Raw genomic sequence first — 25,361 nt, forward strand, 5'->3', positions numbered from 1 at the left:
GAATTTTACTCAACTTTAGGAGCAATTTTCTAAACATTCACTGGATATTCATTGCTGCAAGACTGAAATACATCAAACCCAACTATAAAAAAAATCACATTTGGGACAGTTTTCACAAACATTTTTAAGATTCTGTTTGATGTTCAGCTGAAAAATGAAATCCATGGGTTTGGCTTCAATCATTTCACAGAAGTAACAAAAACCAAACTTGAATATTGCTGTCATTTTTGTCCTGCATACTTCCAAAAATGGAGAGTTACCGATTCCTGCTCTGTCAGGGGGTATTGTGCATCAGATGGCAGGCAACAAATTTCAATTATTCCCCTCTCATGTCACACTTTAGGTGACATATCAATGTGGTTTGGCTGTGCCCCCACTCATAAATCAGTCTGCAGCAGAATTCCAAGACTCGAAGCAACAAGACTAGAATCAGTCACTATTTTCTGACAGCTGAGAAGTCAAAGGGATGATGATGTATAGGAAGTCATATAAAAACAAGACCAGAATGCTGTGTCCCAATTCAGGGGCTCGATCATCCAGAGTCTGCGCTTCTAGACTGAATAATTCATGAAGTCCCATTTCTTTCTTTTGCACAAATTTTGCACAGCTCCCATAAATTCATTGAGGCGATCCTCAACAACTTTTTCTGCTTTCTGGGAGGTTGGACAGCCTCGTCTGGGGAGGAGGCACAGGTTCAGTCTGGCTTTTGCATCCTTGTGAAGATCTAGCCCTGAACTGTTTGAAGCTTCAAGTCTGGTGTGACAGCTTGCCATAGCACTGAGATAGCCCTTGTCACCAATGACCCTCTTTTGAACCTGTTACTACCCCTCTGTTGTAATAACAGGCTTCTGTCATGGTGTCCCACAGGGATCCATTCTTGGCACACTGTTGTTTTCGGTTTACATGCTTTTCCTCTATCAGATTATACAAAGATATGATGATAACAGACAGTTGTTTGTTATTTGTTTCAGCAATTCCAACAGTCTAACTATGTCTAGCTCTTTCTGCCTCAATGACATCAACTAGGCAAAATTTAAAAAACATGATGATGATTGATGAGGTCCTATGAATTTGACCAGTAATTTCCACCAGTCATTTCAACTGCAAGACTGGCTGCCTATTAAAAAAATATTGAATGATTTGCCATACATTTTATTATTCTTTTATTTTTGATGCAGGTGAATATTGTCCAGTTATTTTTTTATCTTATTTTTTCCCCCTGGTGTTTTATACCAAGTTATTTATAAACATTGCATATTTAAATACAAAGTCTAAAGTGCATTCATAATCTCTAAACAAAGTCCTCATAACAGTTGCAGGGCACACCGATGAATAATTCAACCCCTTTGTCATATTTGTTGTTATCATCCAGCATTGAAGTTAGAGGAGTTTGTGCTTGGGTAGCTTTGCTGAGGTTGCTGTTTGTTGATCGTGAAAATCTACAGCATGTGACAAGCACCTAACAATGTCCAGTCCCAGACGTAACGAGCCGAACTTTGTATCAAATTAGACAAAAACTAAAAATAAGAGTAAACAAACAACTACAAAATAAAGCAAAAATCATTTTTATTTCCTTCCCCTTAGACCCTCTTTGACTTTCTTAGAGGTTAATTAGTGACAATTTACAATAAGACTATACTGCAAAATAAAGCAAAAACCATTACCATATAGATTTTGTCTAATTTGAAATAAAATTAGGCTTGTTACATCCTATTAGTTAACTTAGGATATATCTTTGTTTTTTTATTTTCCGACAGAGAACATATAGTCTTTGCCTGATTTGATACAAATCATGGTTTTTTATGCTTTATTAATTTATTTAGGGTATACATGTCTTTTTTCAACTGTCTAAAAAAGACCATATTATTAGAAAAAGTAAAGCTTATTACATCTTATTAGTGTACTCTAAAATAAAGCGCTCCGCCCCAACAATTTATTATGACGACCTTCCATCAAAAGCCTACAAAAGCTTAAAAAAAAAGGTGATTTTCTCCCCTCGGTATTCCATCTCAAACAAACTGGATGTTCACTGAACACCTCCAGCTTCACATTGGTTTATATGTCAACCACTAACAGTAAACAGAAGCGGTGTGTGCCTGGCTCACAACCAAAGTTTTTTGGGCCGTTCTGTAGCCTCTGCACGTCAAGCACGGTTGGTCCGTCACCTGTCTAATGCACTGTCTAATGTTTAAATCACAGCATCACAGATGCTCATGTTAAATTTAAACCAATGTGTTTTTGCCCTTGTTGAACACATCTGCTAAAGTGTTTTCATTGAGTCTCGCTCAGTCACTTGTCTTTTGAAAAGTGGTTGTGTAGTGGATTTATCACGAATCTGTGTTGCGACCAGGGGCGTGATCCTTACAACTCTGTGTGTGTTTATTCAACATCCAACATAAAGCTGCTAGTTTGTGAGTTTATACAAAAATACAGAGAAATAATTGTTTTTGTCATTTTCACAGTACGCACTTGTGTACAGACTGTGTCAGCTGTGTGCACAGTACAGACACGGCCTCATCACCCAGATCGGCAACAATGACCATTAGCCATCAACGCTTTATTTGAAAAGTGCAGTAAGTAAGATAACAGTTAAAAACATTAAAAATATAACTATGATTATCCACAGAATGTGAATTAATAACAGTTTTGACATTATGATGTCTGTGTTTAATGTTGAAAAGATATATACTGAAGTTAGCATGCTAACCAGCTAGCCCCTGCCCATCCTGGTCAAAGCTCCCATGGTAGTGGTGTCAGCAAGAACTCTCCCCCGGTGCTCCAAGCTCACCATCCCGCCCACTAGCTGCACAGCTAACTGAGCTAACGAGCTAACAGCAGCTCCAGTTAACAGTAATTAGCAGCTACTCTGGTGATATGCTGCCTCTCATTTGTTTTCAGGGAGATTTCAACAGGTGACCTATTCTTACATATTGCATCGTAAACGTGCTGATGGCTGTTCATTACCGTAAACGTACAGGATTGTAAAGACACATAAAATCGTCCACTTACTCCCCAATCTGGTAGTAGGAGAATGTACTTTTTTTTATATACCTATGTGAGTCTTTGAGCCCTCTATGTTACAAACACCACAGAGAAGGGCAGCGGCACACGGAGTATCAAGTATCTCATGTAACTCTCCGGGAGGAGGCTGCAGAGTGACCATGCAATACTGAAGTCACAAATTTGTGCTTGATAGGGGATTAGGGGAAAATAAGATATCAAACTTCCCCAGTTTAGATGTCCACATTGTCTGGGTTTGTGAGGTGCAGTGATATAAGCTGGGATCATATGTACGCGGAGATTGAGTGCCTCACCACTTGCTTTCATGCCAGTTGCTCTCTCTGCCTGTCACAATGTCTCCTCGTCAACAGCAGCGACTGAGTGGTTAAGCCTCTTCTTAACTTGCCCTGAAGTCAGATTCAGATGCAGCTATAAAAATTTGACTGCAAACACTGAGGTTAAAGTTTCAATAAACTTCAACTCTCAAACCTTTGTTGGTCCATATTTCAGTTTTTAGTTAGTTTGCTTAACATATGGGTTTACTGATAGGGAGGACACACACACACACACACACACATACACACACACACACACACACACACACACACCTATATTTGCATAGTAGACAGTTTCTAATGTAGTGAAACACTATCCTGGGAGTAATGGATTCTTATGATGATGTTAAATCAACTTGTTTAAAAATATCTCACTGCCTACTTCCTCTTTCTCTGACCCACTACACACACACACACACACACACACACGCACACACACACACACACGGCAAGCCTACTCAGATAGACTGAAAACCTCAGGAGATTAAGGTTGACATTCAGAGTGAAACATTCTTTACAGTAGATGGATGTAATTAACACTGTGACTTTACTACTATATGTGTCAGAAATGTATTACTGAAGAACTGTGACAGTGAGGTAACCAACAGAGCCTCCAAACCTGTACATTCAAAGGATAGAGGGCTGAAGTGTAGGAAGCTGAGCTGCTGTTTTTAGACTCGGTGAATCTTTTTGGAAAAACTCTGACTTGTTGCAGTTTATTTTACCAGCTGAAACTGACAAGACAACATTTTTTTCCCTCTTGTTATGATCTATTAAACTCAGTTAATTTGTTCCCAATGTGTCCAAGAAAGTTATCAACCAGGAAATGACCCAACTTTTGGCCAGATGGATGGTGGCACATTGAGGATTTGTGTATCTGCTGAGCAATTATGATCAAGATCTTATAATGCAGAGAGATGGCTGCCTTCCCTGTCCTCCGTCCTCATTGCAAATTCATTTCCATTTCACAGCCAAACAGTTTGGAGCACCAAATTTCTGTTTATACGCCACACTAAAGCCATCCAGAAAATACTTTTCCTCACACATGGTGAAGATTGTTAGTTCTTGACAATGCTCAGAATGGCACCCAAATAACTTTTTGATTAACAAGAATATAGTTTTTGGATTACACGTCTTGATCCAACAAATTTAACCTGCACAATCTCACTCTAAATCTGGCAAGAAGTGACTTGTTGCGGGAAGACGACTGTGGAAACAGTTGGAGAAAGGAAATTTGGAGTTTACCTAGAGGAACTGCCAGCAAGAATTTACTCATGGTTGAGTATTTAACAGATTTTGACAATATAGATGAGGCAACAACTGGAACAACTCATCATGCAACATTTTAGAGCGAGCGTCTGTTTCTGGTTACAAAATGGATTTTATCATTTAACCAAAAGGTCTTTATCCATAGGAATCATTTCCGTAATGTTGTCAGACACTTAGCATAACACTCTCAGTCTGTCAGTGGCAAAAACAAACGCTTTCAGTGAGCATGACTAGACAGTCATAGATGCCCCAAAGGATTACATTGTAGCCATTACAGACAATCTACTGGACCGATTCCAAACTTTTGGCAAGTATGAATCATTTACAATTGTTTAAAAACACTGGAAATCCTGTTTAAAGCAACATTATGTAGAAATTGGCATTTTGTGCGAATTGGCGCCACCTCACAGTTTCTGTCAGATAAACATGGTGCAGGCATGAAAAAGAGAGAGTCTCTAAAACGTAAAAATTTCGTGACAATTTCACAAACTGCTGTGATACTATGATGAATGACAGTTTTCCAAGTCCAATATTGCAGAACAACGCTAACAGACACTTAAATCCTCAGAGCCGAGGAGGACTGCGGAGTCGCGAGTTAATTCTCTGTGGATCTGTCCCCATGAGCGATTCCTTTCACATTATTCTTATCCATTCGAAACATTTTTAATTTCAAAATACTATTCAGTTCAGCTTCAGAACTATTTATACAGCAGAGTTTCATGTTCACACACTAGATCTGGTTGAAAGTGCCAGCAGCATGCATCGATGAGCCATTTTCTCCAAAAAACCTGTTGTCACAGCAAGAACAACAGATGAATTCATGACTTCACTTTTTTTTTTTTACATACTTTGTGCTTTTAGAGAAAGCACTTCGAATGGCAAACACTCATTAGAGTGCAGATGTCCACTAAGGCCTGATAATCCCCCCACATAGCTGTTACTGTCACAGTCAACAGTCTGTTGGTTCGATTACACAACAGTAGCAGAAGTTTTTCCTGATGGTAGAAGTAATGGAAAGGTGATGGGGTTTGCAGTAACAGTGGGTGTCTCTCTGCTGTGCACCATAAACATTTTGCTTCAGGTCAGGGGACACGCTCATTAGAAAGTTGAATATGTGGGCAATAAATCGAAGGTCATGGGTGTTTTCAGAATCTATTTTCCTTCCTCTGAGGCGACTGAACATTCATGGCAAATTTCACACCAATTCAGGGGCGATTACATAACCGCAATGCCGGTGGGAATTATCATTTGATGTGCTGGGGGGGATAATATGTGATGAAACACGGGAGTCAAGACCGTATGACCAAGGGTAGAAAGACCAAGCCATGGTGAAGAAGATGAAGATGTTTGAAGATGTCACTGTTTATTTGATTAATATTTATTAGTAGAATTGGTTAATTTCTGATAGAGGTTTTGAGATGAGTTTGGGGCTGTTAAGTTAACATTATGCTGCATACTTGAACTCTCATCACTGTTAACGTGCAGAGGTACAATTCTCTAGTGGTTGAGTGGTGTTCTTGAGTATTTTACAAGCCATGTCATGCATTTTGTAGTGGGTAGTTCAGGGTTTGTGGTGTCATCTCAGCTTTTCCGGCTCGCACGGGGAGGCACAGCTTCGGTATGTTTCACAACTGCAGAATAGGTTTAGAAAAGACAGTGTGTTTGTTTTGCTCTATTTACCATCTCTATTTCAGTGGACATGTTCTGTATGTTTGGTGACAAAAATTCACAAGTGTCTTATCAATGATATAACCACAGTCATCAGAACAACAATCCAAAACACGTTGCATAGAATCGTCTTTGAGATTGTGCAGCGGATGACAAGAAAGGGGTCAAGAATTGTGCATCGCCATAGCAGAGCTACACAGCTCCTTTGTTCATTCAATTTGGAGTCGAGCTGTTGTTACGTGAGCAGTGAGCGAAAGACACCAAGTCTTCAGTGTCCCCAAGAGGAGGAAGCCTGAGGAGCAAAGACTGTAAGGGATAGGAAGAAAGACAGCGCTAGATCAAGAGAAGTAAAAATGAAAGAGGTGAAAGAGAAAATTACTATGAGACATGGAGGCTGAGACTGAGAAACAGAAAACCAAGAAATAGGTTTATGACTAAGGGAAAAAATAATTCAGCAGATGATAATGGTTGAATATTCAGTCTTCTTTAGCCTGTAGGAAGAAGAACATTTCAGATTATGTGTTGTGAACATATGATGTCGTATATTGCTCAAATTATTGTTTCTTATCGGAATGGGAATCAGTATTTTGATGCTGTTATTTTAATGTTCACATGCAGTAGTTCCATTGTTGGTAGATTCTTTTGACTAAATTGTACAACTCCTTACAAGTTAGATTCAGTTGAACCTGGATAACCTGGGAATAGTCTGAGATAATCACTTTGATGAAGAGCATTAGCCATTTGAGTTTATGGGCGCCTTCGGACCAGATTAAACTCTAAAGAACGAGGCTCTTACGCGGGACAATCACACACATTCCCAGAGGCTAAAAGAACAAAAGCATCTGGTTAGTGTTTTGTTTTTTTGCGATGAGAGCAGAAACAAAAGTTCAGCACCGAAGACCCAGATCTTCTAAATTAATTCTCGTCACGAGTTGTCTCAACAGACACATGTTTTGCATCCTAGTCTTTCTGGGACACAGAAGGCTTCCTGTTAGGAGAAAACACATGTATAGTTAAAATAATCATCAAATATTTAGCATGTCCAAAAAGAAAAGATGACTAAAGCAATTTCAACATGGACAGGCGGGTTTATGGAACACTATTTAATGTCTTAGCTCACAACAAAATGGTCAGTATGGAGCCATATACATTACATGTTTCAAGGCTTTTCCTCTATGAAAAAGTGGGACTTTGGCCGTATTTTTTTTTGAAGACATGGTAGCTTTAGTCTTGCAGTTAGAGTGACATAGTGGGCGCACTGTCCCGTGATAGGCCTCACTCACAGACCTACTGTAAGTAAGTGAATGATTAAAATTGAAACGATATGTCTGTTTTCCTGAATCAGTGCTAACCCTCAAAGAGACTGCTCATGGACGACTGTCACGACTGCTGAATCATACACCAGCATATGATACAGTACACTGTATAACACTCACGGCGTTTGAGCAACAATAAAGAGTTTGAAGACTGAGCAACCATGTTCCCTTTTCAGACAATTAGCGGGGAACGTGGGAAAATTTCACAACTCTGGAGAGTTGCATGGCAGCAGTAGTTTCTCCTCTGTCGCAATGATTGTGAGATAAATTGTCAGTTAGTACAATGCTGCAGGCTACAAGCGAGAAGCTGCTTTTCCTGAAGGTGCACTTGCTGTTTTGGTCGACAATGGTGTTTTTTTTTTTCTATAACCCTCAGTGAAAATAGTGAAATTTACACAGTATTGGCGTGAACAGACCTTAACGTACTACAAGGAGTTTTTAACTGGTTACAAAATAGTCTCATAATACTGATGCCTCTGTATGACCTACATGAATAAATAAAGCTGTCAGTGAGAAGATTGGCTCTTTCTGTACAGTCATTCCTAATGCCTGCCACCAGGTCACGTTCCAAAAATGAGGATGAATTGAGGGGTCTCACAACGTTTACTCACCACCGTCATATATAATGTTACGTAGCCTCAAAAAGATACATTACCTCAGCTGTATTTAAAAAAGACAAATAGTATTAAGAATAAGTAAGCAGAAAAAGATCTTTACCACGGGAGACGTTGGTGCCCATAAAGCTTTTGTCCACAGGGGGCGCCAGACTCAACAATAAATAATTGTTCCTTCTAGCGGCTTTAAAGTTAGTAGAATTTAAATCCAAAACAAAAGGGAGAAGAAGGAAAAGCCAGTTTTAAGTTTCCAAAGGTATAAACTAACAAACTAGCCAAATTACTAAGACCAAATTTACATTTAATTGGTTTACATTTATCATTTACACTCCAATCTATAAATAATATCTGCCATGTCTGTAAGTATGAGTCACTACAATGAATACTGAGAAAATCACCTGCTCAGCAAATGACATTCAGGCAAAACATGGTGGCTCAGATCCATATGGATCCAACATCTGTCACATGTCATTCCCATCTTTCTCCATTACACACCAATAACCACTTGGATCAGTTAACCCACGTGGAAAGGATTTATTTTATGCACAGAGTATATACTCTGAGCTGATGTGTTGTGTCCTGGCTCGGGCCTCTACTTCCCCCAACATCCACACAGCAGATGTTTGGGGGTGTCAGTAACAATCGCTCCTCCAGAGTACCTTCGAATCAGACCCTGCAGGTGGAGAAGCAGGTCGGACAGTTTTATGAGCAGCAGCTGTGGCAGCAATAGCTTGCATCAGTGTTACAGCAAAGTTTGTAAATTAGGGGTGCAGCAGGAGCAAATGGGGGTATTGTCAGGCATACCACCTAGCAGAGGATGCATTGGATATACTGTGTTGCATCAAGTAGAGTTTAAGTGTTTCAGTGCAACTCAGGCTGTCTGCCTGAATTAGTTTGCAGGCTCTAAAAAATATTGTTGTGTAATGGTTGTGCTGCCAACCATAATGAGCATAAAAACTTGTCATGACATTTTATTGCTGTCTTATGCAGTCTATGGGATATAACAGGTTTTTGTTTTTACCATTGGTCATTTCCTTCCTTTACCATTTTTTTACACACACACAGTACAGCAGAGTGACCCTGAGGCATCTGCCGGCCGTGGCCCTACAGAGGGGCCACGTCACCATTACTGTGATATGCAACCCCTTCAACATCAGTATGTGTGCACTGAACAACAAGGTCCATAAATCAGTGCTCCCGGTCCAGAAGCTGCTCCACTTGTTGGCTCTGTGTAGAAAGGTGAATGAATGACTTTGAGTAAAATGTGAAGGCCACAGGCAGAAATAGAATCTGCCAAGGGGAAGGAGAAACCTTCATCAAGCCACCGGCAGATTGTGAGAACAAGGAGAGAGCACTTGACTTCTGGTGCAAGATGCCTTTCACCTTGATGAGCACTTTCACCCGGCTTGGGTGTACTTCCAGGCACACACAATCTCATATACCACCACTTGCATATACATATCAAGAATTTTTTCATTATTCCGTTATTGACCTTTCTCTAAGCCCATCCACCAAACAGTGACTAGCTTAGCAACTGTAACCTGGCATGTGTCAAGTTGTGCAGTGTGCATACAGGGCTGTAGTAACAGTGTTTTTTATCTTTTTAAGCTAAACTCAAAAATACAAAAGCAAAAGTATTTTTGTTTGTTTGCTAAAGTGAGCTTCTACATGGATAATCGATAGTGAGGATGCCAACGGTTTGCAGACATGCAGCCTCAGCCTCCGTCTCTTAGCACTATATCATGCCATCAAGACTATCTTCAAGACCCATTTCATGATCTCAGCTGGGAGCCTTAAAGAGTCTGCCAGAGACTGTTTCACTATCTCACAGAGCCAACGTTAGTTTAATTAGGTAGTTGCTAGCTGATCAAATCTGCAAGTGACAGCGGCCTGCACTATTTATCTTACTGGCCAGACATGAAAGGACCTCTTTTGTCTACCTCTGTCTGAAATCACATTCATGGATTTTTAAGAAATTAATAAAATCAAGTGGTAAATCTGTCAACATTTCTTTGTGCACTGTCCTTATGATCAGGTAAAGTTTAGGTGCAAAAACCACTTGGTTAGCGTGAGGAAAACAGCAGGTTATGGCTTGCTTGGTTCTGTTGCCTAACACGGCAAGAAAATATATCTCATCAAAAACATACAACGGTTTTGCACTTACAATGTTCTGTCTCAAATAGTGGTCTCTGGACTGACAGCCATCTTGCCTCTGTAAAACCTCCAGCATCCCCTCCACCTCCTGACATGAAAGACAGCCCACAAATGTGTAATGTGGACGTGATATGACATGCATTGTAGAAATATCAATAGGGTACATATGACATGTACAGATTTGAACATATCCGTGCTTTGCGGAAATGTAAAATGCCATCATTTCACTCTGGCGCCTGACCTGAAACTGCATATGTTTCATGTGGGAATTGAAAGCCTGACTGGGGGATGGGGCTTAATGATTTGTCAATTATCTTCTAGCACATTTATGTACATTAGCACAGCGCAGAGCCTCCTGTACATGCTGCAGTAATTGAATTAGACAACGTAAACCTATATTGTGCTCATCCTCTTCCATACAGTATGTTCTCTTTGACCTAACAGGTATTAAAAGCGCATTAAGGATGGCTATTGACTTAGTTTGTGACCGATACAACAGAGGCTGTTTTAGGTATAAAAACCATGTGTTCATAGCTGTCCAATTACCAAAACTTCAAGGATTTGCATGTTAATCTGAGTATAACTCTTAAAGGGATTAACAGCACTGAAGCTGAATGGCCACTGATCTGGGTTCTCACAAACTGTGAAAAATAGAGTCAGTGCAATGTTACGCTGTTAGTAAGTAGAATATCTGCAGTAAGCACGTGTTTGAGTTCAGGATTAAGGAGAGTAATAACTCTGTGTACTGCTCCTGCTCCGTGAACAGAATGCGTAACATTCACATCGTTCAGTCTCGTTCGTTCAAGTCTCGCCTTTGTTTTCCAACGTTTTTGTGCTCTCTCCGTTTCTCTCTTTTATTTTCCCTTTCACTGCCATCGTTAAAATGTTTAAAAGTTCACTGTCACCATCACCATGGCAACTGTCATTTCAGTGATGCTGAGACTTGCAGCTGCCTTCTATTCAGGCATCATTGTTGATTGACTGTGTGTGTGTGTGTGTGTGTGTGTGTGTGTGTGTGTGTGTGTGTGTGTGTGTGTGTATACAGAGGTTGTGTGTGTGTTTCTCTGTCTGCTTCTCTCTTTGCGTTTCAAATCAATGCTTCTCTCATGTTTACATTTTCCTTCTGTGCTGCTGTGTGCGGAGTATACTGTGACGTTCTCTGATTTCTGTAATAAATAAACCATCATGGACTGCAAGACCGTGTGAACTGCATCACATTCACTATTAGACTACATGGGAGCAATATTCCTGAACAATGTGATAGACTTGCCTCTTTATGTATTTAGTACTTCCTATATGCGAAGTGCAATGTATAAGCTCATTGCTAAGGGAGTTATTTTGTGCAGATAGGAGACTACAATGCGGATGAGATTAGATTCTTCTAGACATTTAATGGACAGCAGAAACCCTCCCCTCTTTAACTGCTCTATGATATTTCCTCAATTCAGAAATGCCTCTACGCAACACTGACTAAGCTATCTTTCATCTCCTTCCAGTCCTTATCATTGCTGCATACTCAGGGTCGAAATTCCTGATGAAAACAGCTGCCTTTGGTGCGCCAGACTAGACCCTATACTGTTTCTATTTATATGGCCACCGTGGACCAGCCAGAGTTTAAATATAGATGCTGAGTCTGGATCCTCTTCTTCATCTGAAAAGCATGAATAATTGAAAGGGAGAGGAGATGAGGTGGGATTCATTCAGGAGATGGAACGTCCAGGCATAGATTTCCTACCTACATTAGTAGTTTACTGAATGGGGTTGTGGTGCACTTTGTGCTTGACAGCACTGCATGAGTTTGGGAAAAGTTTGCCCCTAAAATGGCTTGTTTCCCACTTTTCTTATGGGCTCAAAGTACATGGTGTTTTCAGGTGCTAAATAAGAAAATTAGAAGAGAATAAGAGAGATAACTTTAACGCTTTAATACTCCTCCTATATGGAATAAACTCAGAGCTGAAGCAATGCTGTAATGCAACCTAATTAAATTTAGTTTAATTCAGTGGTCTGAGAGACACCCACATGCGCAAACTATTAAGCAAATGTCTCTTAACCATCATATAATATTTAGAGAGACCGAGACTTATGCATGAGTAGCTGCCTGCCAATAAAGGAGTTTAGAAGTGCAGTAGCCTTAATCTTAGAGAGGCAAGGTCATGATCTTAAGTCACTAGTTTGAATCTTTAGGCCAGTGCATCTGTGTAGAAAGCAGAACTGGCAGTAGCTCCAGTGATACAACTTATTCTTTCTGGCAAAGATGTGGGAGGCTAAGATAAATGAGGCGCTGCTGTTCAAAGTTACAAGTAGACGTGATGTAGGGTGGAGAGACTACAGCTGAGCCACTGCAAGTGTGTGTGTCTGTGTGTGTGTGTGTGTGTGTGCGTGTGCATGTGCATGTGTATGTGTATGTGTATGTGTGTGTGTGTGCATTTCAAGCTATCATGCTGGGGGAAATGTGGAAGACACAGTCTCCTCCCGTCTCCATGGAAACCCCATCTCTTTCACAGGCAGAGAGGCAGAGCCCGTCTACATTCAAAATCAGGGGTGTGAATTATTCCACATTATTTAGCGCTTATATTATTACCCTCTGTACAATCGACCGCTGACTATAACAGCTTGATGGAGATGAAGATCGATAGTGTGGTTTTGTGATGCCTGTTAATCTTTACTTATTTGATTTATGTGTCTTTTATTTAGCCAAGAATATCCCATTGAGACACAAGATCTCTTCTACCAGGGAGTCCTGGTCAAGATGGGAGCATAAGCATGTTAGAATATGCACAAGACATGCATAAAAACAACACAAGGGAAATAGTAGAACAAGAGAGGCATGCAGGCCAGCATACCAGCCATATCCATACCATGTTCCACCTCAAGTCAAGGATTATGTAAAACAGCAAAATGTTACCTACACAGCGGATAAGACAGCAAAAGTGTGGCATACAATTAAACTTGAAGGAGGATGCTTCTTCACATTTAAACGCACACTGTTTTCAAAATGATAAAAAATTGAGCTGTAGTGCAATGGACCTAGCTGAAATGATAACGTATTGAGCAGTGTAACAAAGGGAGCACAACACCCGAAAACAGCATATTCAGACAAACAAGAGAAAAACCTCAAGATTGGACAAAGACTGTCGAGCAGTACAGATGGTTCAAAGCTGGGTGAGCTTTAAATAAGGTGGAAATCAGGGATGGAAGGAAGGAAAGAGGGAGGGAGGGAGGGAGGGAGGGAGAAGAGGACTCTGTCAGACTTGCAGGTCCACGTAGCCACCTCCTGTCGAGCTTCAAGGGGGTTGTCATGGTGACAGTGGCTGGCAGTCGAGGCTGCATGGTATCCCAGTGGCCTCGGATGTGGCTCAGGGGATGATGGGAAAGCAAGTCAGCTAGTCAGGGGATCTTAGTGATCAAGAAAGACCTGGATTTACTCACCCGAAAATAAATACACCTTCACCAAAACCTCTTCAGTCCATGCTTATTTAAGTGTTAAGTGGATGTTTAAGAGTATAACCTGCAATTATTAGATAGGTCTGGTGTGTTTCCCTAGGTGAGTGCTGGCACACTTAACAGAAAAAGGTGTTGGGCTCACAGGAACAGAAGCTTCCACTGCTAAAGCACAGCGGCGTGTTTGTTGCTCCTGTTGCTGCTAATGAGAAAGGTGCAATCTGGAGCACTGGGAGTCTGGGAGTTCCTGAACTGTAACTGGGGACGCAACCAAACTAATACCATGTGAGAACGCCACTGACAGTATAAATAGAGCTTCCTCCGGATGTGAAAAGTGAAGCCAATGGGGAAATTCCAAGACCTGCACTTTTTCTAATGGCCAGCAGGGGGCAAAAAAAAGTTGAAAAACAAACGTCATATGTGTAATTCATGGCACAATTCAAGTGGGATCAAAAAATTATTTCTCTTTCTCCAGTCACTACCAAACATATTTTTTCCAAAATAAGGTCCTGTGGCGATCCATCAGAAGGGGCACTCTATAGAGGCGTGGCGATCTGTATCCCTCTAAGCTCCACCCTCTCGTCCAAAAATGGTTATTTCTGGTGCCAAATAACCAAGATGGCGATAGCTATAAAACCAAAGTCGAGGCTTTAAATCAATAGTCCAGAAATCAATGATTGATGTGGGTTTGCACTTGGAGAACCTGAGCTGCACCTAACACAGGATGGCTGAACTAAACAAACAACTGAATCAAGTACACACCCAAAACAAGAACCATCAAACATGCAGTAACCTGTAAAGCAAAACAGTCTTTGAAAGAAGACATGACAACAGGTTTTTTTTTTACAAATGAAAAGTTGAACTCTTGCTCCTTTTAAGACATTTGGTGGTTGTGCTGCTACTATGAACAGTAGCTAATGGCTAACGTTAGCCAAAACAGACATTAGATAGATATTGCTGTGTAACTGACATTATTGAGTCAGTTTACTTTACTGTTACTTTAGGCCTCTTCTTCTGCAACTACTAAACTGTTTTAGCATTAGCATTATCCCATATTCATTAGACCACTTATGGCAATAGTGGCTTAGATCCGTGTGAAAGTTACAATCTAACTTTGAACCGACCCAATTTGCTGTTTAGTTCACTCTCATCAACCGTGTTTCCAGCCATAGTAAGGAGTTGTTTGCACAAAAAAAATCCCGGATAGACCCCTTGTAAGCTTCCACTCCTCAGACAGACAAGGAGTAATGACTAGCTTGTCAACATATTTGTGCATTTAGCAGCCAAAGATCCCAAATATTTCCTTCTGGAGTTGGTGGAAACCAAAACAGAGGTAAAAGTAAAGTGAATATTGAACTTTTATTTGAGGTGGGGCAACAAACACGACTCTGAAAGAATGCTTATAGGCAATGTTCTGCAAACATCTTCACAATAACAACTTGATAGAGAGATAATACGCTAACGTTTCATTTACAGGTCTTTTCACTGCCCCCATGTTAATACTGCTTAGAAATGGCCCGACAGGATTCAGTGATTTTATAAATTCTATTTCTTATTTTAGTCTTTTATTAGGTGATGCCTCGGTGACTACTAATTTCCTTCAGCTCTGTGCTCAGATTCAGTTAAGTTTATAATATTGCTCATTTTTTAAAGTATATATAAAACATGCAGAGTTCAAGGTTCCGTCCCTCTTTGACGAGTGCCGGGTAGACGGATGAATGGACCCGACCCTGACAAAACCAATGTAGCACAAAGACAATTAATCACAGCTGCTGGGACGGAGCCAACATAAAACCAGGCCATTGTATCTGAATGAGGGCTTGTGGAAGAACAAACAGCAAGTACAGCTACAGGAAGATGCCCAGGAATAATTGTAATTGAATGAGTTTTTCTCCCCCCTGAGCCCCAAGTGTCTCCGGAGAGCTGGATTTGTTTGGGTGTATGTATAGTGTTTGAGCCAATAGTGCCTGTGCAATGGCTGTCATGTCTTATTCCCTCTTCCATATATATGACATAATTTATCTCCCATATGTAATTCAGAGGAGAATGTCACAGGGCTGTGTGTGTGTTTGGGTGTTTTTTGCGGGCGTCATTCACGCCAATTATGTCCTGGATATCTTTTCAAACAGGCTAATGAGGGCTGGTGTCACCTTGTCCTAGAAGATAGGGGGGTCCGCGCGGACTATTGTGTCTGCTGAGCCACTTGACGATGTGCCATGAGAAACACAAACCAGTGTGATCTGGCTTTGTTTAGAGTCACAGTGGGATTTCCTGTCAATCTGCTCTCTCTCTCTCTCTCATCTCTTGCACACACATTGTCTTTTCCTCTCCTCTAGATATAAATATCTCCCTCCCTTCATCTTTCCTTCTCTTCAGTAGGCCACCAAGGAGCATTCAGTGGGAGTCACTCTCATTATTTGTGTCCATGCAATCTAGTTGCGCTAATGGAGTATTCATCATGCCGAACTTGCGTGACATAAGTGACATAATTTAGGGTGTGGCTGCTGTTAACATCTTTTTTGTTATGTGTGCGTCTTGGTCCACTGAGAGTCTATAAAAAGACTCTAATTGTGTTGGTGCCATTACAATCATGTCCCGAGCTCCATTCAACCTTTTCCTAGACATGTGTGTTTGTTCGCCGAGTCCTTTATGTGCACTGAAAGGTTTATCTCTGATTTAAAAGTGCAGTAGTTTGATGTAATTAGCGCCCAGGATAGAAAGAGATCAAGCAAGGCAGTGTGAAAGAGTGCACAATGTGTAGAGGCAACAGGGGACATAGGCTAGTGGGAAATGCGCAGGGTTTCCTCGTGGAACTTGACCTCATAACCATAATGTTACACAGAACCATCATTAGCGACCTTTTTATAGCTACTCAATCCCATTACCTCTGCCCTTTTTTTGTCCTGCTCTTCTGTAGCCGCAAATCACCCACAGCTTCACGTTTTCAGATGTGCTAACAGCATGTCTCCATCCTTTTTCTGACTCATTACACTTCTATTGTGTCTGGTACGCAGTTAATGAACTTGAAGAGGTTGTTTTTATAAAGATAGGCACAACCTCACACCGAGATATTTGTAACAAGCGTAAACTTGCCATGATCACACCTATTAGTTTGTGGACAACTGTTTGTGAAGCCTTGAGTTTGGCATAGAGTACGTCAGGAATGAGCCCTAAAACCCAGAAATCAGTTGGCATTTTTGCACTTCCGTTTACCTCGTCTCATAGGTTTGGGTTTTTGGTTAGAAAAATCATTAGTAGACTGTTTACTGAGCTAATAAATCAAGTGAGAAGTAGGGTCATTTTCTCATAAGCTTACATACAATCACACTTTCTTTTGCAACCAGTGGATTTGCCCCCTGCTGCCGATCAGGAAGAATGCTGATTTCGCTTCAATTTTAACGCCCGAAAACTCTCTCCATATTTTATACTGTCTGTGATTTGTAAAAATAATTTTCTCCTTAAAAACGTTACAGTTTTCCATACATGACAGCGCTTCATCCTCTTTATCTACCTTCCCTCTCCAGTCCCAGCACCTCTCTGCCCCTCGAGTGTTTCATTCAAATAGATTTTCTCCAGGGCAGGAGGAAAGGAGCACAGAGGGAAGAAAATAAACAGATAGGGTCATTATTCATGTCTGCCGTGACGCTATGGCAACAGTGTCCTCCTCCTCTGATTGGTCGTAGATAAGGTTGCCTCTTTAGCCATCACTTTTACTCTTGGGAGTGGACTCCGAATTATTAGGCCGTTGTCAAGGCTGGCGCTGTCAGTTACCTCCTAACAACCATTGCTATTGCCCTATTTCTGCTGCTGTGCTTTCATTTCCTCTGGAAAATATAAAGGGAAATCTTGTATCATGTGCCCTGGCCACAGACCAAAGTGTTTACACATGTGACTGTGTGTTTAACCAGTAGATCCAGTTCATGGATGAGGTTTCGATCGCAAAAGCAGGGTGAGGGTGGGAGGAGGGTTTATTATGCATTGTGTTGTAATTCAAATGAAATCACAAGGAACTAATTAATTTCATTCTTTGAATACTGAATGTGTCTTCTGCCTACACTGCATTGTTGTCTAAGCTGCGCTCTTTTTTAGAGAAAATATTTAACTATTCTCTGATTTACTTCAACATGTAACATCCAAACCTCCTTCGTGTGGGCTATTGCCAAAACAGGCTCTATGTTCCAGCTACAGCCTCCTACTCATCTTCCAAGTTGTGCTGTTCGGTCCTGTGTCAGGATTTCTTAGAATCGTTCAGGGTTAATACAATGAGTACAGTAATTCTGTCCTTGGTCCACTAAAGGAACAGGTGAAGTCAGTTTGAAGCATCCCACAAAGGTACATTCAGCATGGATTATGGAGGCACAGTTACATTTTGCTAGTCAGTAATCGAAATGTTAATGCTTTGTTGTGTAATACTTGTGTAGAAGCATTTAAATGGTTATACACCAGAATGTCAGAGCAGATGGCAGTTTATGATAAATATGTACAGTTTACACGGCTGGATTATTCTTGCTCTCACACCTCAGCACCAAGATCAGTTGAGAGTTGTTGAATTTGTGCACTGAAAGCTGATTTTGGAACCTCCTTATATAACCATTATCAATGGGATACACACAGGCAGTAGCCAGTATCACACATGGATTTTTTATAATAATGAAAATAATGAAATAAACCCTTAAAAATAATTATTTTAAATTGGAAGTTGCATATTTTTACAGACAGCCCAAATGGAAGCCTGATGAATTTCCAGTGCTTACAGAGCCAAACAATTTAATGGGTTATTAACCCTCATAATATTGCCAAAAATGAAGTCAATTGGGAAGAAAAAGATACTTTTTCACTTGTTCCACGTCGGATAATGCATTGACCTCTTTTTTCATGGTTTCTTCAGGAGTTCTGAGGACTTGCTCAAATGTAAACTGCTCAGTAAGTAAGCCCACTCACCAGGATACAATGTTGGCAGTATAGGGTTAGGGTTAGGGTTAGGACAACCACTGATGGTCGTGGTTTGAGTTTTTGGTTTAGTTATTTCCTGTTTTATTTTGTAGTTCTCTCCTCATGTGTCATGTTTTGCTTTTCACTTCATCCCTTTGTCCTTTTCCCACCTTTTTACCTATGTATCATTTGTAAATTAGTTCCTGTCTATTTAAGCCTATGTTTTCCTCTTAGTCTTTGTCAGTTTGTCTGTTGTTATCATGCGACTATGGTGTTCCTGTTTTATAGCCCTACATCAGTCCTGTGTTCCTCGTGTTTTAGTTTAGTTTTTAAAATTTTTGGACTTCTTAAGTCTTGGTTTTGCCTGCTTCCTCTGTTTTCGTTTCCTACATTGCCAGCCTTTTGTTGACATCCTTTTATACTTGGCTATTTTATGTTTTATGTTATGTTTTTTTTATTAAAGCTTTTGTTCGTTTACCTGCCTGCCTCCTCGCGTCATGCGTTTGGGTCCCTTTTTGTGTTAAGCATAATACTGATTTGTTAGCATTTGTACTTGTCATAGGCTATGCACTACCTTGACATTTCTACAATACATGATATATCACATTCACATTATGTGTTTATGACTTGACTTTTACATGGGGAGGTTGAGGGGATAGTGGTGGAGTTACAGGCGAGGAAGGTAGTTTCCAGGTTGCATATCAGCATATATAAGCGTGATGCCAGTGGATATTTTTAGGGAGACTTCAGGACATTTCCAGCTGTATTTGTGGCAACAAAAATCAGTATTTTAAGGCAAAACATGATCTCTTCCTAACCCTGACCAAGTGGTGTTTTTTCCTCACCTAACCAGACCATAAGCACAGCGCTGTCACAACATAAAACATAAAACTGAACCGAAAGAATTTTAACATGTCCATGGCTTGATACAACATACATTGTCGACATTTCCTCTGGCAATTGGGTTGAGTGAGAGGTCTTACCAGGACTGTGGATGACGCTGAGTGACTGTAGTGCTTCAGCAAATATACCGACATTATTATTTTGGTCTGTTTTCAGTAGAAAAATGTTATTCTGCTAACCTCCCTTAGGGTGTCAGCTGTCTCGGTGCCTGATATTTTCCTCTTCTAAGTGAAGACAAATATAATTTTATGTGATTTTGTAATCTTTTAAAATGTAACATTTAGTTTGTAACATCTGTGATTTCTTTTTTAAAGAGTCTCAACTTTAACAGCACACTCAAAATCTCAAAATACAGCCTAGTTATTAACTCTGTTTACTGTTACTAGTGTCTTTTATCTGAGCTGTGCATGAGGTTGATGGAATATCACAGGACAGATAGGAGGGCAGCATATCATCTGGTATTTCTCACTGTGGTATAAACTGTAGGTGTAGTCACTTATTCAGATCAAACAAGCTCAAGCTTCAAGAATAATACACTTCAAAGCAAAGACAGTGTGTTTTTGTTTACACTATGAATGATGGTTTGAGAAGAGATCTGTCATACGGTGCTAAAAGAGGTGTAGTCTATCACTGCGTACTTGCTTGTTAGCATGATTGGTGGAGTGTGAGTAGTGTGTGTGTCAGGATGCTGTTTTCTGACAGACTTCCCAGTTCTCTGTGAATCAGGCAGCAACTAGTGCAGTGGATTGCGGGGACATTCTGCTCCTATTAGACTACTGCCTGTTCATTTTGATGCCGTGGTGGTCTCACAGCAGGGGGGGGGGGCAAGTGACAGCCAGTAACAGGCATCCTTCCTCTAAATATAGAAAGACCATGAAAGGGCGAAACTTGTGTAAAATAGCACAAGGGTAATGTTGAATAGCTCTAGTTCTATTTTACAGACGGAGCCCTGAAGCCTTTTCACCTTGTTATTTTATCTAGCATTCACCATGTCACTGATCTGGTGGAAATAATAGGCTGTTTGCCTGTTGTCTGATTATCTGAGCAACTTTGTGCAAATTTCAGTGGTCAGGAGAGCATTCAAAGGCTGTGTGATCATACAGTACATGACCTGTTTTTAGTTTCTTGCTTCTGTTTGACTGTACTCGTTCTTGAGGCTTTTATGCTTTTTATGTTAGGTCATTCTCAACCTAAGGAGTTTTCTGTAGCCATTGCGATATGGCTCTGTATATGGTAATGTCAATTGGTCCTCCATTTTTGATCCCAGATATCTCAATAACTATTTGATGGATTGCCATGACATTTCATACGGGCATTCCTGCTCCCCAAATGTTTAATCCTAGTTTTCTCTAGTGCCATCATTAAGTTTACATTTTTGGTTTTGAGTAAAATATTTCAACAACCATTTCATGGATCACCATGAAATTTGTTACAAACTTTCATCTCCCCCTCAGGAGAAATTGTAATAGTTTTGGTGAGCTCCTGGTTTATCATCTAGCTCTATCATCAGGTCAAAAAGTCACTTTGGCAATACTTTGGTGTATTGCCCCCCCGCACAGTTTCTGAGTGCGACACCACTGTCGTAAATACAAAACCCAGGTCTGCAACAATTTGTCAGATGTAATGTACGTGCTAACTACAAACAAAACTCATTACATCATAACAATGTTATGTGTTGAAAACTTGTATGTTGAAGTAAACATGTATGTAAAGCTGTGATCCTATCCTCTCACTCAAGTTACATAGTGCAGAAACAAGTGATGGGGGGTGGCTGAGACAGAGACGCCATTCACCCTATTACAAGACACTGTACCATCAAAATAATTTTGAAGCTGTTATTTTATTGTAGAAAAACCTACATAATGTTGCTTTAAGGTCATCCTCCTGAAAAAGCCCAGTCTTTTCTCATTGGTCAGCTCTCCCAAGCCTGAGCAGGCACCGCCCATTCTGTCTGCATCAGCTCTGAAGGTGTTTTTCTAAACACAGCTGTGCTGCGGGCATTGCTGAGGGTGGTCAAGTCAAGTCAATTTTATTTATGTAGCACCAATTCACAACAAAAGTTATCTCATGACACTTCTGGAGTAGGTCTAGTCCATACTCTTTAATTAATTAATTAATTCACAGAAACCTAACTACCCTGCTTTATAATGAAAACAACATGGAAATCTCCCTTTCTACAATATGAAACCTTTAAATTTCATTTTTAGAAAAGCACAAGTCACATAAGCTGTATTCTGTAATGCTTTTGTTTTTGTTTATAAGTTGCTAAGCATTATTATCCAGTCCAGCAAACTCACTCATGTGGATAAGCCTGATAAGTGAGTCATGAATAAATAAATAAAAAGTGGTCAAAAGTCAATCCAATCCCTTAGCCCTCAGCCAATCACACACTTAGTTAGGCATTTATTGAAGGTTTGTTTAGACTATGATGTTATTAGAATTCACTTACAGATAGCACCTACTGATATGCATTTATCTAATTTTGTGTAGGTTGTAATTGTAACTTTAATAACTGATGTATGTAATTCCCTAATTCTGCAATCCTTTCTCATATTACTTTTATAAATGTGTCTTTCAGATCCTGGCAATCATCTCTATCCTCTTCATCGTGCTATCCACCATTGCCTTGTCTCTGAACACCCTTCCAGAGCTACAGGACACAGATGAGTTTGGCCAGTCCTCAGACAACCCACAACTGGCACACGTGGAAGCTGTATGTATTGCCTGGTTTACCATGGAGTACCTGCTTCGTTTTCTCTCCTCCCCCAATAAGTGGAAGTTCTTTAAGGGTCCTCTGAACGTCATTGACTTGTTGGCCATCTTGCCGTATTACGTCACCATCTTCCTGACAGAATCCAACAAGAGCGTACTGCAATTTCAGAACGTCCGTCGCGTGGTTCAGATTTTTCGGATCATGCGTATCCTGCGCATCCTGAAGCTGGCTCGTCACTCCACGGGTCTTCAGTCTCTGGGCTTCACTCTTCGGAGGAGTTACAATGAGCTGGGCCTGCTCATCCTTTTCCTGGCCATGGGTATCATGATCTTCTCCAGTCTGGTGTTCTTCGCTGAGAAGGATGAGGAGGATACAAAGTTTAAGAGCATTCCAGCTTCTTTTTGGTGGGCTACTATTACTATGACCACGGTAGGCTATGGAGATATCTACCCAAAAACTCTACTGGGAAAGATAGTGGGGGGTTTATGCTGCATAGCTGGAGTACTGGTGATTGCCCTACCTATTCCCATTATTGTAAATAACTTCTCTGAATTCTACAAGGAGCAGAAGAGGCAGGAAAAAGCACTTAAACGAAGAGAGGCCCTAGAGAGGGCAAAGAGAAATGGCAGCATTGTCTCCATGAACTTGAAAGAGGCATTCGCTCGTAGTGCAGAACTGATGGATGTGGTCGTAGAGAAGAGTGAGCGGCCTCATGACAACCACCTCTCTCCAAGCCGTTGGAAATGGACCCCAAAGAGGGCTACATCAGAGACAAGCTCAAACCGTTCCTTCAACGCCCAGGAGTTAAGCTCTCCTAACAAGGCCCGAGCCACCAGTCCCCAGAGGCTAAATGTTCAGAAGCTGGAAGAGATGTACAACCAGATGGCCAAGACACAATCCCAGCCAAACCTCAATGCTAAAGACAGAGGCTCCAGAGCGGGCAAACAGAGGGATGAGATAGAGCTGGGGGCCATCCAAGATCACGGCCCACCTGTGGTAGGAACCAGAGACGGAGTGGGGGACATGAAAAGCTTGTCCAGCATTGACAGCTACATCAGTTGTGCTACGGATTTTCAGGAGAATCCACGCTTCCCCCATAGTCCAGCAATAGATCTTGGCCTCCAGGAAAGCAACAGGTTCTCCCACAGTCCGGCTACAGCTTTGTCCCAGCATGGCAGTGCAAAAGGCCAGCAAACCACTGCAGAGCGTGAGCCCATGCTGACGCCCATGTCCGTCACCAAGCCCTCATACTCAGAGAATGCACGGAAATTCTTCTTTTCTGGCAACTCCTCAAAAAGCCTTATCCCAAAAGGAGGCTGTCGCAGCGAGGGGGAGTCAGGCCCATCCCCGCTTTCAGACAGCTCTGTCCTGTCAGATCACTCTCTGTTGAGCCCTGAAGTTTCTATCTATACCACTGCCAGCAGCAGAACCCCACCGAAGTCCCCGGAGAGCACTGCCCTGGGCCCAACTGTCTTCACCTTCCACGACTCCTCCATCAGCAAATACATCGACGCTGACACAGATGATGATGAGCATCTCCGAGACAACTCTGACGCTAGTCCCTCAGAGCGTCTTTTGGCTGGTTCAAGCCCAAAACGCAGCATCAACATAAATTACCAGAAAGGCACCAACCATTTAGAAGCAGCCCAAAAAATGCTGGGTCAGAACTGTCTGTTCCCCATTGAAGGGATTCGTGGGGTAGCTCATGAGAACCACGTAGGACCTGAGATGGCACGTAGACCAAAGGTTGAGAGGGGGCGTCAAAACACTTTAGATAAAGGCCTCTGAGGTACAAGTGGAACTGACATAAACAGGAAGCTGGAGCCAGAGTGTTTGTGTTCGATGGAGACACCGGACGGACTAAAAACACTCTATAAGCCAGAGACAAAGGAAACAGGGAGAGACGAAGAGTCTCACTGAAACATTTCGAATTACAAATTACCTGAGCATGCCAGTGGGCATTAAGCTCAGGGTGAACATGTGTGGTGAATACTCTGGGAGAAAAACACTTCTAAATTGGAGAATGTCACTGCCCCTCCTTCAACTCATTCCTATTAGCGGTATTACACACCCACAGAACAAAAGAGCACTCCCAGGTAGCCAACTAGTCCGTCCAGAGATCCCTGTGGAAGTTGTCAGAGAAATTAAGATGCGGTTATTAACCGGTGTAACCCATCTGAATGATTGTTTTAGCAGCATGGGGGGATATCTCTATTTTCTCCAGGAAGAAAATCCCAGCTGCCCACTATCCCATTACTGAGTCCCAGTTCATTTTGTAGTCTTGGACATACAGGAGAGGACCTAGAAGCCTATAAGCTACTTACTTGTGCCCTCCATTCCCAAAACTGGCCTTAGTCATATACATTTCTAGGGGTGTGCATGACTGCATACAAGTGTGTGTGTGTGTGCATGTGTGTGAGTGAGTGTGAATGTCGATGGGTGATCTAATTCATCTATACACACTCTTGAGATTGTCTTACCTGATTTATTTTTATATAGATAAGAGAAAGTTCCTTATAGAAATGCGTGATTTGCTAGTCTGCTGTGTCATAATCATTTGTGAAGAGTAATCCTGTGTGAGGTTCAATGTCTTGGCGCAGAGGCTGCAGTTATTGGAGGCTCCAGCCCATCCTCCGTTATAAAGAGCTCTCTTTATTGAACAGTATTTTGCTATTCCCTATGTTGTCATGTCATGGTGAGAATGGATGACACTTTTCGAACTTGAGCAGTGGACATTGTTTTCGCTCCTCAGTATCATTTTTAAAAGGATGGTAGTGGACCAAGATTTTTTGATATGGGCTAACATAACAGCCAGAAATAATAAGCTTGCTGCATAAAGCGCACATTTAGGAAGCATGCATGTGCCCAACCAATAGACATGCACAAAAACATGAGACGCTTTTAGAAATGAAGTATATTAATTTTTATTTTTTTTATTTATGTTTACAGCATATGATTATTACTGACATAAAAATTATATTTCAGTAACAGATGTTCAGCATGCATTGGCCTTCCT

At 41.1% G+C, this 25,361-nt stretch overlaps 1 protein-coding gene across 1 annotated transcript in view; it reads left to right on the forward strand.

Annotated features, from left to right (window-relative positions):
• The window catches only part of kcnb1 (potassium voltage-gated channel, Shab-related subfamily, member 1), a 29,572-nt gene extending 5,439 nt beyond the window's left edge, over positions 1 to 24,133 (forward strand). The window contains exon 2 of the mRNA XM_073468903.1: positions 22,211 to 24,133. Within this exon, the coding sequence (XP_073325004.1) occupies positions 22,211 to 24,133 (1,923 nt within the window). The remainder of the gene's footprint in view (positions 1 to 22,210) is intronic.
• The last annotated feature ends 1,228 nt before the right edge of the window (positions 24,134 to 25,361 follow it).

This window comes from Pagrus major, chromosome 6 (assembly GCF_040436345.1).
Source record: "Pagrus major chromosome 6, Pma_NU_1.0".
NCBI classification, from domain to species: domain Eukaryota; kingdom Metazoa; phylum Chordata; class Actinopteri; order Spariformes; family Sparidae; genus Pagrus; species Pagrus major.